This window comes from Mustela putorius, unplaced genomic scaffold (genome assembly GCF_011764305.1).
Source record: "Mustela putorius furo isolate JIRA1106 unplaced genomic scaffold, ASM1176430v1.1 tig00003834_pilon_pilon_pilon, whole genome shotgun sequence".
NCBI classification, from domain to species: Eukaryota; Metazoa; Chordata; class Mammalia; order Carnivora; family Mustelidae; genus Mustela; species Mustela putorius.
In genome coordinates this window covers 58,295,997-58,310,018 of record NW_025421987.1, presented here as the reverse complement: position 1 = coordinate 58,310,018, position 14,022 = coordinate 58,295,997, and the positions used below count along the sequence as shown (strand labels likewise).

The 14,022-nt window shown below is 35.0% G+C and overlaps 1 protein-coding gene across 2 annotated transcripts in view; it reads left to right on the top strand.

Moving 5' to 3' along the window:
- Positions 1-12,223, top strand: part of DHX36 (DEAH-box helicase 36) — a 53,151-nt gene extending 40,928 nt beyond the window's left edge. The window contains exons 18-25 of one of the 2 annotated variants that reach the window (XM_013057734.2): positions 423-596; positions 737-823; positions 1,822-1,905; positions 4,704-4,803; positions 4,904-4,994; positions 6,993-7,113; positions 8,376-8,528; positions 10,751-12,223. In XM_013057734.2, the coding sequence (XP_012913188.1) occupies positions 423-596; positions 737-823; positions 1,822-1,905; positions 4,704-4,803; positions 4,904-4,994; positions 6,993-7,113; positions 8,376-8,528; positions 10,751-10,753 (813 nt within the window). In that variant the 3' untranslated portion in view covers positions 10,754-12,223. Of the gene's footprint in view, positions 1-422; positions 597-736; positions 824-1,821; positions 1,906-4,703; positions 4,804-4,903; positions 4,995-6,992; positions 7,114-8,375; positions 8,529-8,934 lie in introns of both variants that reach the window. The other variant, XM_004755591.3, reaches the window with a different exon arrangement.
- Positions 12,224-14,022: the final 1,799 nt, after the last annotated feature.

The window sequence follows — 14,022 nt, the reverse complement described above, 5'->3', positions numbered from 1 at the left end:
CTGGATATGCTCATTATTTCTTGCCTTCCTGTCTGATGTCTTTTAAACTACTAGAATCAAGGCTCTGCATTATTTATTCCAAATATATAATAGTTGTCTCTTTTTTTGTTATTTCCCACAAGTCTAGTGGGTGATTCTCTTTATTTTATTGAAGGTTTGCTAATGTGGCATTTCTCTTATTTGTCTCCTAACATTTAGAGTAGGATGGGTTGTGGATTTTTTTTTTTTTAATCTGAGTTTCTAACCTTTTTGACCTCAGAACTTATGTTTTGATGAAGAAAAAAATATTGAACAATATTAGGGCATTTGGGCCTAAGAGAGTGAGGACTGTCCTGCTGTTTATTTATTTTAAAAGAAACTAAAATAGCTTTGAATGTGATGCTTTACAGTATGTCTTTTAAACATAAATCCTCGCTTTACAGAACGCTTTGGATAAACAAGAAGAATTGACACCCCTTGGAGTCCACTTAGCACGATTACCAGTTGAACCACACATCGGGAAGATGATTCTTTTTGGAGCTCTGTTCTGTTGTTTAGATCCAGTACTTACCATTGCTGCTAGTCTCAGCTTCAAAGATCCCTTTGTCATTCCATTGGTAAGAAATATACAAGTAAAAAGCTAGACATTTTTATAGACTCAGAATAGTTGTTGCTTACATCATTTTTTATAAACTTTTTATTAGAATGCCTTTCTGTATAGTTGCCTTCATTTTTTTTTTCTCCCTCCTTTCTGAAGGGCAAAGAAAAGATTGCAGATGCAAGAAGAAAAGAATTGGCAAAAGATACTAAAAGTGACCACCTGACAGTTGTAAATGCATTTGAGGTAAAAAAAAAAAAAGACTTGTCCTAGATTGTGACAGTTCATTCAAGTGAAAAGCTGCTAATAGAAGAGCAACATACTCATTTTTAAAATCTGTATTATTATAAGTATCAGGATTAAACTGCTAAGTATTGAAAATTAGGTGAACATTCAAAAAACTTGAACATGATTTTTCAGTTTTCTGATAGTTCATTAAATTTACCCTGTTGGGAAAAAAGTCTGTATTTGTGTTTTGATAACAAAAGAACAAGTGAACAGTTTATCTCAGAAATCTATTTGATTTTATTTCATACTGTTCATTTGATGTTATTTGATACTGTTCATCATTACTTTCATGAAAGATGGTCCCATTCTGTTCATTAATAAACTATATTTGGATTTAACATTTTGATAGAGTATCATGATCACATATATTATTTAGAGAGACTGTTTCTCTTCCCAAAAGTCATGCTTATTTGAGGAAAAGATTTATCACCCATCTTTGCAAAATTTAAATGTAATTTGGTTTTTTAGAGATGACATCTTTTTACTGTAGTACTAGATCCAGTTTTGTACTTTATGTTATGGGAAATTCATACATTTTTTCCTTTGAGTTCATCTAGTAGTAACTTTTCTTTTTCCCCAACTTCTCTTCTCTAAAAAACATCTATATTTGCAAAGTGAATCATATACAGTAGCTTTAGAAAATTGTCCAACAGAGTGTTCTTTTTGTTTATTACATACTATATATATTGACATTTTATATAAAATACACAATATATTACTATAGGACTTGTTTATATGAAGAAAGGTCTGGAAATTCATTGGTGGCTATCACTCAACTAGAATCATGGGGAGCTCATGGATTTTTTGTTTGTTTTTTTTATAAATTTCAAAATTCTTTGAATTTTTTAACAAAGAAAATGAAATATCAGAAGATTAAATTATTACCAAGATTAAAAACAAACCAGTAAGCATCCTTGTTTTGAGGAACAATATAGTTTTATTTCTTTGCCCCATAGGGCTGGGAAGAAGCTAGGCGACGTGGTTTCAGATACGAAAAAGACTACTGCTGGGAATATTTTTTGTCTTCAAACACATTGCAGGTAATGATGAATATTTTGAAATGATTCCCAGATATGTTAGAGTATATATGTACCCATTTTGTGTTACATCTATAGCAAAATGTCAATTGTGTGAGTTTGCCATAGGAAGTTAAATTATTATACAATATAAAGGAATTTTTATTAAATAAATCAGCTGCAACAAAGCAGGTATAAAGCTAATAGCTAAGAAAAGGAACCAGATCCAAAGTATAGCAGGAAATGTAAAGCTTGGCTCCTGGACTGCCCCTACCCTCTAATTGCTGTTTTGATGATTCAGCCTGAAAAGAATCTATTTTAAAAAGATCAAATACTCTCTTTCTTTTAACATACTAAATATCTGTACCTTAACTTTTAGGTAGTTTAACTGTTTTGTGTTGGGCGAAAACACTCGACAGGAACCATTTGTGAAACAGCAGATAATAAATAGGAAAAATACACATCAAACTTAAGACTCTACAGTGAATTGGAGAAGTGTAAGAATAGGAATTCCTCACTTTGCTTTATTCACGTACATTCTAGCTCTGTAGCATGAGCCCTGGTACTGGATATTTAACAAATCTACAAGGGGATAAAAGAATCAACAATCTAAGGATGCCTGGGTGGCTCAGTTGGTTAAGCGCCTGCCTTTGGCTCAGGTCATGATTCCTGTTTCCTGGGATCAACCCCACATAATTTCCCTGCTCAGCCGAGAACTGCTCTCCCTCTCTCTCTGTCTCTGCTCTGGCTTGTCTCCCCCACCCCCACCCCCACCCCCAAGTAAATAAATAAAATCTTAAAAACAAGAAAAAAGAAAAAGAATCAAGAATCTAGCATGTCTGGCAAATCTAATCAAAACTGCTCAAACATTAACAAAATGAAGAATCAGAACATTCTGAAAGTTAACGACAGTCAAAGGGGGCAAAGATGGGACATGCCTTACAACTCCTTCATAGTAAGGAACAATTTAAGAATATGGATTCTGTAAAACAAAGATAAGACCTAAGAAGACATCATGACCAAAAGAATCACAAGGAACAAAGTGGAAGTTCCTTTAAAGAAAGGCTCTGGATGATCAGTTTTTAGGTTTAGTTGCAAAAGGAAAAATTTAAAGCTGTAAGTAAAAAGCTTGTAGACAAGACAGGACTGATCCATCATGAAGACAATAGATGTCTCTGCATAGGAAATTCAAGTGTAATTATGGATATCTATCCAAAGATATGTGCAAGAGCATTCCCTGAAATAGAAAAAAAAAAAATAGCATGAACTACAGGTATGAACAATGCTGAATCTAAGTGTTAAGAATTTTATATCCACTCAACATATTAATTCAACTATAAAGACAGGACAGGTATTCAAGAAAGCACTTGAAATACTACATCCATGAGCTGTTCTTGAATAACTCACTGACAGTAAAATGCTGTCTATTAAGAGATAAATCAAAAAGAGTCTCAGGAATAGAGAGTACATGCTAAGTCAGTGGGTCATGTGCAGTGATATTGTTTGCATACAGTAAAATTGCAAAACAGTATTGGAATTATAGGTACAAAATAGAATATAAAGGTTATTATCTTGAACAGTATAAAGTAATGATAATAAAAAACCAGGAGGTGGTCTAGAGAGTCAGAAAAATTAGGGAAGCTTAAGTCTCACAGTTCATAAAAGGGGCATACAATTAAGTAAGACCAACTTTATGTTTCATAATCTCTAATTTTTTTTTAAAGGCTTTTATTCATTTATTTAAGATAGGACATTAGTGAGAGAGAGAGAACACAAGCAGGCAGAGCAGCAGGCAGACGGGGAAGCACACTCCCTGCCAAGCAGAGAGCCTGATGTGGGGCTGGATCCCAGAACCCTGGGATCATGACCTGAACCAAAGGCAGAGGCTTAACCACCTGAGCCACCCAGGCACCCCATCATAATGTCTTATTTTAAGTTTGTAGGGATCTTTTATTATCTCATGGTTGTGAAGATTTGGGATTCATCAACTTATATTTCTATTTAACTTTCTTTTTAAATTGAAACAAAATTACTCAGCACCCCCAAAAAATTGAACTAAAATTAATTTTAATACTTTTATTGAAACAGTTTTTATACTGTTATCCCATTGTTAGGATAGCCTTTCTGTCAAATTCTTCTGTCAGTATACATGGATAAGTGTCTACAGTATTATTTACCTAAGTTAATGGTTAGTTTGACAGTACTGACTTTAGGGAAATTTCTTCATTTGTATTTTTCTGTATTACTTGTGTGCTTTATAATGAGCCATGCATCATTTGTATTCAAATTATGATTCTTCAAAACAAAAAAGACCTTAAAGCCTTCTTGCCACTTTGTAACAGCAGTTAATTCTCAGTAGTAGAAATGTGGATGTTGGTTATTTTATTTAATTTTATGAATTTTTTTTCAAAATATAGGATGGAGAATAACTTTAAAAATTACATTAGTGAATCTTTTTTGCAAAATGGAGCAGTACTTAAACGTCAGTGGTTATTCCCTACAGCAGGCAAACCTTTTCTGTAAAAAAAAAATCAGACACTAAATATTTTAGACTTATAGGCCAAATGGTCTCTCACTTCTGCCTTTATAAGTGTAAAAGTGGCCATTTAATAGATGAGGGAGCGTGACTGTTCAAAAAAAAAAAAAAAACTTCATTAACAAAAAAAACAGGTTTTTGCAACCTCTGCTCTAAAAACATCACATTTTTGCCAGTGTTTTATAAAGCGTGGAAAACTTACAGCTATCAATGAGTACATACTTTACAGCTCCTGTAAGCCCTTGTGAAAGGTATTCTAGTTCTGTTTGTTACCATTGCTCCCTAGATGCTGCATAACATGAAAGGACAGTTTGCTGAGCATCTTCTTGGAGCTGGATTTGTAAGCAGTAGAAATCCTAAAGATCCAAAATCTAATATAAATTCAGGTAAAGCAGAAAATACAGTGTAAAAATCAGCTTGCTGCCCTTGTTTGTTATATCTATATTTTACTTTTTTTTCCCCCCTCTGTCTTCCTACTCCCAATAGATAATGAGAAGATAATTAAAGCTGTCATTTGTGCTGGTTTATATCCCAAAGTTGCTAAAATCCGACTAAATTTGGGTAAAAAAAGGAAAATGTAAGCATTGAAGATTATTATGAATTACTTAATTCTCTCCTTAAGCTTTTGAAATCCTCTTAATGCAGAGTTTCTATTGTAAACTTGTTCTTATTTATATTTGGACCATATTCTTATTTACTTTTGATCACTTAATGAAGGCATTTGTTTGACATGGGCATCACTTTCCCTCACAGCACATATCTGGCATCAGCTATTATTCACAAAGAATGTTAATAAAATACAATATTAGAATAAATATTAGGAAACTAAGCCAGTTATTAAAAATCAATGGTGGATGGATATTACAGAAGATTTTTTTAGGATTTCTTTTCTTCTTCTAAGACACATAATTTTTTGATTTACCTCTTTGATGAAAATTGTGATGATCTATCTCTTTCGAAAAATAAGGTAGAACTTTAAAATATATATATTTACAAATAATCAGCTTCAGTAGTAATTGCAGATTGTGTGGCTCATTTTTTGTGTACCAAATGAGTTCATTCTAGTGAGGAAATGGAGAAACTAAAAGTCTCAAATGACTAGTAGTACCCTTTTAGAAGGCACACTAGATTAGAGTCAGTTGTCAAGACATGAAAATAGTGGCTTGGTGGATTCACAGGTAAATGTATTAACTTGAGCACCATGTCCTAGGGAAGTAATTCTACATGTGTTTTAAAAGCTATATTGTAAAGAACATAGATGTCCATACCAGTGAGGAGATTATTTAATAATATATTATAATGACATTTAAGCTCATAGGCTTATAAAACTGTGTAGTAACAAAATAATTCTGACTTTAAATGAAAAAATTTAGATATCCTATGACTATAAAGATGCAGAGTAGACTATGTGCAGAGATTGTTTTAGGGCAGGGTAGACTATGTGCAGACATTGTTTTAGGGCAGTGTTTCTCAGTGGGGATGACTCTGCTTGCCAAGGGACATTTTATTTGGCTGTGTCTGGAGACGTTTGTGGTGGTTAGACCTGGGGCAGTACTATTAGCATCTAGTGGATAGAGGCAAGGGATCTATTAAACCTTTAATATCCACCCACAACAAAGATTACTCTATCTACTATGTCAAAAACGCAGAGGTTGAGAAACCCTGTTGAACATATGAAATTACGGGTTACATGAATTTTTCATCATTGTGGCTGGATTATCCTCATTTTAAGTGATCCAGGTACTTTTTTGATACCAGTACTTTGTCAGATTTCTTTTCCTATCTCTTCCTGACTTTACAGGTAGCGTCACAGAGAGACTCTGAAATACATATTATGTATCTCTCTGCCATCCTAGGAAGAATTTATAGAAAAAATGTAGCTCTGTTTGTATTGGTGCTCTATTTTGGTCTAGCCCAGCCAGGGTTCACATTTCAGCATGCTTGGCCAAAATGTTGTTTCTGTAAACTCTTACTGGAACGCAGCCACACCTATTTGTTTATATGTTGTCTATGTCCTTTCCTGCTCCGTCAGCAGAGTTGTGAGGCTGTGACAGAACTCATAACACCCATAGAGCCTAAAATATTTCCTCTCTGTTCCTGTGCAAAGAGTTCACCAGCCCCCACTGCTGTAGTGATGTAGGGCTCTAGGGTGGGATTGGTTAAATAGATTGTGGTAAGGACAAATAATTTCTGATTTTATTCTGAATAATGACTCATGACCGTGATTCTTGATTTCGGATAAAGCATTTATGAATTCCTAGAACCAGAGAAAAGATGCTCTTAAAAACAAATAGGAAGGATTACTAGCTTTTATGCTGTCATTTAATACAAATAATTACCGTTGACTATTTAAAGATAAACTATCAAACATGTCCCTGCTGAATTATGTTAACTTAAAGCTCTTTCCAATTGAGATAAATTGTTTTGTTCTCAAATATAGATTTGTAAATTTATATTACAAAAATAATCTGGCCTCATCTGTGTAATTTTTTTCTTTTTGGATTCTGGGATTGGTTTGGAATCTCCCAGAATTATGTTGTTGTTATTGACAAACTGCATTTTAACTTTTTTAAAGGGTCAAAGTTTACACAAAATCTGATGGACTGGTTGCTATTCATCCTAAATCTGTTAATGTGGAGCAAACAGAATTTCACTACAACTGGCTTATCTATCATCTGAAGATGAGAACAAGTAGTGTAAGTGAATATTTAAAATAATTATGGATCTGAACTGAAGACAAATACATCAGTCTTGATGTATTTTTACTTCTATGTACTTACCACAATTAAACATAAAATTAGTTCTGAAATATTTTTTTCTGACCTGAATTACAAGTTCTTTAAGCAAATCTATACTTTTAATGTGCAACGTGTCTGTCATGATGGATCTTTGTATTTTAATTACTTTGGACAGTTAATTGATTCACGTAGTTTTCCTTCAGAGCCCGCTTTCAAGAAGTACTGGTGTATACAGGAGTTTACACCATACAGAGAATTTTGTGGACATGTCAATATAGCTATAAGTACTGGTCAGAACATTGAGTGAAATTCTGCTTATGTGTAGATAAAAATAATTTCAGGGTGCCTGGGTGGCTGAGTCGTTAAGCCACCATGCTCAGGTCATGATCCCAGGGTCCTAGGATTGAGCCCCACATTGAGCGCTCTGCTCAGTGAGAAGCCTGCTTCTCCCACTCCCACTCCCATACCCACTTGTGTTCTCTCTCTCTCTCTCTCTCTCTGTGTCAAATAAATAAATAAATATTCTTTTTAAAAAATGATTTCAGATACACTAATGCTTTCATTTTGTCACTCAGAAAGTATAGTGCTATTGTTTGAATCGAAACAGAAATATAAAAACTCCTGTCTTCTCTGAATTAATGAAGACTGGCCAGTTGAAAATGGGTGTATCTTCAGGGCGCCTGAGTGGCTCAGTTGGTTAAGTGTCTGCCTTTGGCTTAAGGTCATGATCCCAGGATCTCTGCTCAGCAAGGAGTCTGCTTTTCCCTTTTCCTCTGCCACTGCCCCTGCTTTTGCTCACTCCATCTCTCCCACATAAATAAATAAAATCTTTTGAAAAAATAAATTAATTAAAATGGTGTATTTTATTTTTATTTATTTATTTTTTTTAAGATTTTATTTATTTATTTGACAGAGAGAGATCACAAGTAGGCAGAGAGGCAGGCAGAGAGAGAGGAGGAAGCAGGCTCCCTGCCGAGCAGAGAGCCCGATGCGGGACTCGATCTCAGGACCCTGAGATCATGACCCGAGCTGAAGGCAGCGCTGAGCCACCTAGGCGCCCCAAAATGGTGTATTTTAAAAATTAGTTTCTGTAGTTGACACTAGCAGGATAATACCTAATTTAGAAGGAAAACATTAATAGATCAATACTGGTGGTTGTGAATTAATGTGGAAATAATCCTTTTAGTCTACTGAATATTTAATTTGTTTTCTCATTACAGATTTACTTATATGACTGCACAGAAGTTTCCCCATATTGTCTCTTATTCTTTGGAGGTGATATTTCCATCCAGAAGGATAATGATCAGGAAACTATTGCTGTAGATGAATGGATTGTCTTTCAGTCTCCAGCAAGAATTGCCCATCTTGTTAAGGTGACTGACTTTACATGATTTTATCTGAATCTACATGGGAGTTAGCACGTGGTATTGTGGTTTTTGTACCAACTGTTACATATGTTATATTAAACATTTCCTGCTCTATTTCAGTAGAGCAAACCGTGTTGAGAAATTTATACATAGTTTTTCCAGATTGTTTTTTCAGGTACTTATGAATTGGCCATTCTAAATGGCTCAGTGATTGAAGTTTGAATTTATTAACTTTACTGTACTTCAGTTGGGTACTCATAAACATACTTTAGTTAGTAGTTCACTAAATATTTCTGTTTTCTATATAATAGCTTATGAAATTTGCTTGTAACAGCTACAGTCACTTTTATGTATTACATAGTTTAATAGTATATCTGCCTTTGTTGAACATATGTGATTTTTCCAACCTTAGGAATTAAGAAAGGAGCTAGATATCCTTCTGCAAGAGAAGATCGAAAGTCCTCATCCTGTAGATTGGAAAGACACTAAATCCAGAGACTGTGCTGTACTGTCAGCTATCATAGACTTGATCAAAACACAGGAAAAAGCAAGTCCCAGGAACTTACCACCACGATTCCAGGATGGATATTACAGCTGACAACTTTTCTGTGGTGGTCTGAAAATTTGATAGCCATTTTCCATCATAGTTTAATTTTTGGCTAGATGCCAAACCATGGGACATGAATAATTTCCATATGTAAAGTAGAAACCTTTAGTGGGTAGTAAAGACGTAATGTGCATGATTTAAAAATGTTATCTGTAGCTATTATAAATGTACCATAAAAAGCAATATGTTCTCTCATCATATATTCTGTTGTGGTCATGGCCACACTTTGGGAGGACTATTCTGCTATATATTGAGTTGTACCACTTGAGAAATTCCTTTGTTCTGTTATGAGAAGTTAATCTTTCTGCCTGTAGTATGACTAAGTATGGAAACCAGGAAAAAGAATGGCAAGAAGCAGTGTCAAGAATTTGAACACAACCACATTTTTAAAGGAAACTTCTCTCAGAATTAATTTGTTGTAAAAAAGCCCAGTATTTAATAAAATGTACAGTGTATAAATCTCAGCTAAATTTTGGCTTGGTTTCTACATCTCTATCGTTTGGCTTACTCGGTTTTTTTTAAATCTTTTTAGAATATATTTGTACCCCTTTTACATTAGCATAATGTAGCAATTGAGAAAGTGAATCTAAACTTGGTCGCTTAAGTTTAGACTTCAGCTGTGACTTACCAGCTCCCTTGGTCAAGGTACTTACTGGCTTCTCTGTTTTTTATTTATCTCTAAAATACAGGTAACAATTGTGAGGATTAAATATGTTGATACATTTAAAGTGCATAGCCTAGTTTCTGACACACAGAATGTACTCACTAAATCTTAGTTTTTATTTGTCCCTGAATTTTATTTTTTTATTAACAATCTGTTATGTTACACTCATTTCCATGTCCTCAGTCCTGTTTTACCCTCTCAGATCATGGAAGCTCGTGTGATTTTTAGGGCTAGTGAGTGATAGGCTAGTGTTTTCAGCGGACTGACAAGTATCATTGGTTGCTATCCCAAGAGCCATTTGGCCCTCCCCATTTGCTTGATTGTTGAAGGGTTTCCCCTCTGTAGCCTGGTGCCCAGGGATATTGGACTCTTCCCCAAGGGTAGATCGGATTGTTCTAAGCCAATCGTATATGGCCTTACTCTTACAAGTAACATGAGCCATCAGCGAATGAACCTGTTGCAACTGATGAGATCTGCAAGGGGACATCTGAGAAAGATTTTCTTCACTAGTAGACTTGGAGGAGTTTTCTCCTTTGGACATTGTCTTGTCTGAATTTAGCACTACTGTAGCCATTTTAGCATTGCAGAGAATAATGACGTTGGCTCAGTGGGAAGATGTAATTCACCAGAGTCCATGATAATGCTGGTGAGCTGCTGAATTACCCAATTTGAGACCTGCCTTGCACGTGGACTTATTTTGATAAACCCTCCTTTATGGAGTTAGCCACTTTCGGGTAGTGTATTTTGTTTAACTTGGCAGAAAGCATATTAACTGAAATACATAGTCTGCATCACTGTTTGCTGAGGCCTGTTTCTTCCACTTCTTTTGTGATCTAAGTTTGACCCACATGTATGACAAAAGGTGTAAGAGGTAGTAGTCCTGAACATACTGCAAAAGAAATTTAGGAAGACCATCTGCTGCATCCTTAAAAATACACATTTTCTTGTGCCTTCCAGTAAATGCAGAGAAACCAAAGGAAGAGTATCAAAACAGTGATTGGGATTGATTGATAGTGCTGTGATGATGTGTTTAGCACCACTGGTTCAGGTACTGCTCCCATTTCTGTGAATGTATGTCAGCCTGTTGTTGCCTTCTAAAGGTTTTGAATGTACTGTGTGTCCTAAGTCCATTCTTTCAGCTAGTCTCCCAAAAGTGATCTCTTAACTGAATTCTTAGATTGAGTCATATCATGGTGTTGTGGTCTTGTTCCTAAACTTAAGATGACCATTAGGGTCTGTTTGTAAGGGTGTTTATGTTTGTGTCTGTGTTTTCTTGCCTTTACTCTCTGGTTTAAATTCACAGTAGGCCAAACTGGTCTTGGAAAATAGCATTTAAAGAATCTGTTAATAAAAGGGAGGGAGGATTATTGGTTCATTTGTTCCATGTTCTCAAACCAGTATTTAATCTCCATAAGAATGAGGAAATTGTTTCTGAAGGATTGTTTAAGTAGATGAGCTATTGAAAGAGGCTAAAGCAGTCACTGTCCCCCCCAGTTTCTGTCTCCTGTACAGCTGATCAGGATGGAAATCTTGATTGAAGGTGCTATTTGTGTTGTTTCTTTTGTTTACAAAATAGTCTATTACTGAGTGGAAAATTTATTCCAGGCCTAAGAACTATGTTTTTTAGCAGTTTTAAGGAGTAAGACATTAAAAAGAAAAATCTGTTTGCCTCGCCAGTCTTAGTGATACCTAGACTAACTCTTAAACCCTGAAGCAGAAACTAAGAGGGGGAAAAAGAAGCCACTGAATAATCTTTTTAGAAAGTGTCTTTGAAAAGTGAGTATATGCATTGCTTCCTCATTCATTAACCTGAGGAAAAGCTCTAGATACATTTATACCTATTACAACAAGTAATTTTCTGTTCTTAATGTAGTTGTGAAACAAAGTCCGCCCTGAGAGGTAGAGATTATTGAAAAGCTTTAGAAGGAATTTTAGTATCCCCTCACCCAAAGTAAATCGTACATGTCTTTCCACTCTTCGCCGAGTTTGCATTTTTTAAGTAATTGTCAGGATCATGTGGTATAATCATATAATATGCTAATTATTTTTAAATGGCATTTTTATTCGGGTTTTTAAACAATATACCCTCATTGTAGAATATTTGAGAATTGAACAAAGAAAAGCATGCTAACCACTGTTATATTTTGATGTATTTCCATGCTTTTTTTTTAAGCTTCAAGGTATTATTTTATATATAATAAAATTTGCCAATTTAAGTGTATAATTCAGTGAATTTTGTCAAATGTATAAAGTCCTGTAATTGCTACCATCACAGTCTTGATCTAGAACATTCTCATCACCTGAATTTCCCTTGTTCCCCTTTGCAACCAATCCCCTGCTTCTATTTCTACCCATTGGCAACCATAGATCTGCTTTTTGTCACTTGTTTTGCCTTTTCTAGAATTCCCAATAAATGGAAAATCACATTTAGTCTTTTGTCTCTATTTTCTTTTACTTAACACTTATGAGGTATTCATGTTATTGCATGTATCGGTAGTTAGTTGCCTTTTTATCATTTAGTTGTATTGCCTTGTATGGTTAAACCATAGTTTGTTTATTCATTGACTAATTGATGGACCTTTGAGTTATTTTCAGGTTTTTTTTTTTTATTATTAAATAAAACTGCTATGGATGTGTGTATATGAGTCTGTGTGTAGATAAAGCTTTTCATTTCTTTTGGGAAGATAGCCACGATTAAGATCATTATATCAGGTGGTAAGCATGTTTAACTTTATAAGAGACTGCCAAACTGATTTCCAGCACACTAGGTGTGCTATTTTACATTCCTGCCAGCAATAGAGGGCTTCTGTGTGTTTCAGATCCTTTCCAGGACTTCATACTTTTAGTTGTTAATTTGGTGGTTTTTAATATTGGCCTTCAGTGAGTGTGGAGTCCTAGATCATTGTGGTTTTAATTTGTATTTATTTCTATAATGATATAAACTAATCTATAGTTTCCTTTTTGTGGGGTAATTCTGGCCTCATAAAATGAGTTGGGAAGTATTAGTCCTCTTCAAGTTCTGGATGAGGTGTATAGAATTGGTGTTAATTCCTTAAATGTTTGGAAGAATTCTGTGAAACCATTTGCCCCTGGACATTTCTTTTTCAACAGTTTTTAGACAAATTCAATCTATTTATTAGTTATGGGATTATTTAGAGCTTTGATAGTTTGTGGTTTTCCTTGAATTGGCCCATTTTATCGAAGTTGTTGAATTTAGGAGTCTCGAGTTATTTAAATATCTCCTTACCCTTTTAATGTCTAAGGAATCTAATGATAGTCTTTCATTCTTTTTTTTTTTTTTTTTTTAAATTTATTTGACAGAGACAGCATGTAAGTAGGGGAAACAGCAGGCAGAGGGAAGAGAAAAGCAGGCTCTCCCCACTGAGCAGGGAGCCCGATGTTGGACTCAATCCCAGGACCCAGGGATCATGACCTGAGCCAGAAGGCAGTTGCTTAACCGACTGAGCCACTGAGGTGCCTAGCCTCTCTTTCATTGTTGACACTAGTAATTAGTCTTTTTATTTAGTCTTGCTAAAAGGTGTATCAGTTGTATTCATTTTTTCAAAGAACCCATTTTTTAATTGAGTTACACTCAACCTGGGGCTCAAACCCAGAACCCCAAGACCAAGAATCTCATGCTCCACCCACTGAGCCAGCCAGACACCCCTAGTTGAATTGTTTTCTAATGGTTGAGAGTTGAGTTCTTTATATATTTTGGATGTCAGCCTTTGTTTGTTTTGCAGGATTTCCTCCTGCTCTGTGGATTATCTTTAAATTCTTTTTAATTTTAACAAAGTTCAATTTATCATTTTCTCTTTCATATACATTGCTTTTGGTGTTGTCAAAAAAGTCATAACCAGGGGCACCTGGGTGGTTCAGTGGGTTAAGCCTCTGCCTTCAGTTCAGGTCGTGGTCTCAGGGTCCTGGGATCGAGCCCCATATCGGGCTCTCTGCTCAGTGGGGAGCCTGCTTCCCCCTCTCCTTCTGCCTACTTGAGTGTGTCTCTGTCTCTCTGTCAAATAAATAAATAAATTTTGGGAAAAAAAAAAAAGGCATAACCAAACCCAAGATCACCTAGATTTTGTGTTACTTTTTAGGAGTTCTATAGCTTTATATTTTTACATTTAGGTCTAAGCATTCAAGTAAGTGGTTATTTATTTTTGTTACTGATTTCTAACCTAAATGTAGTCCTAGAAATCTGTGTAATTTCAGTCCTTTAAAATCTGTTG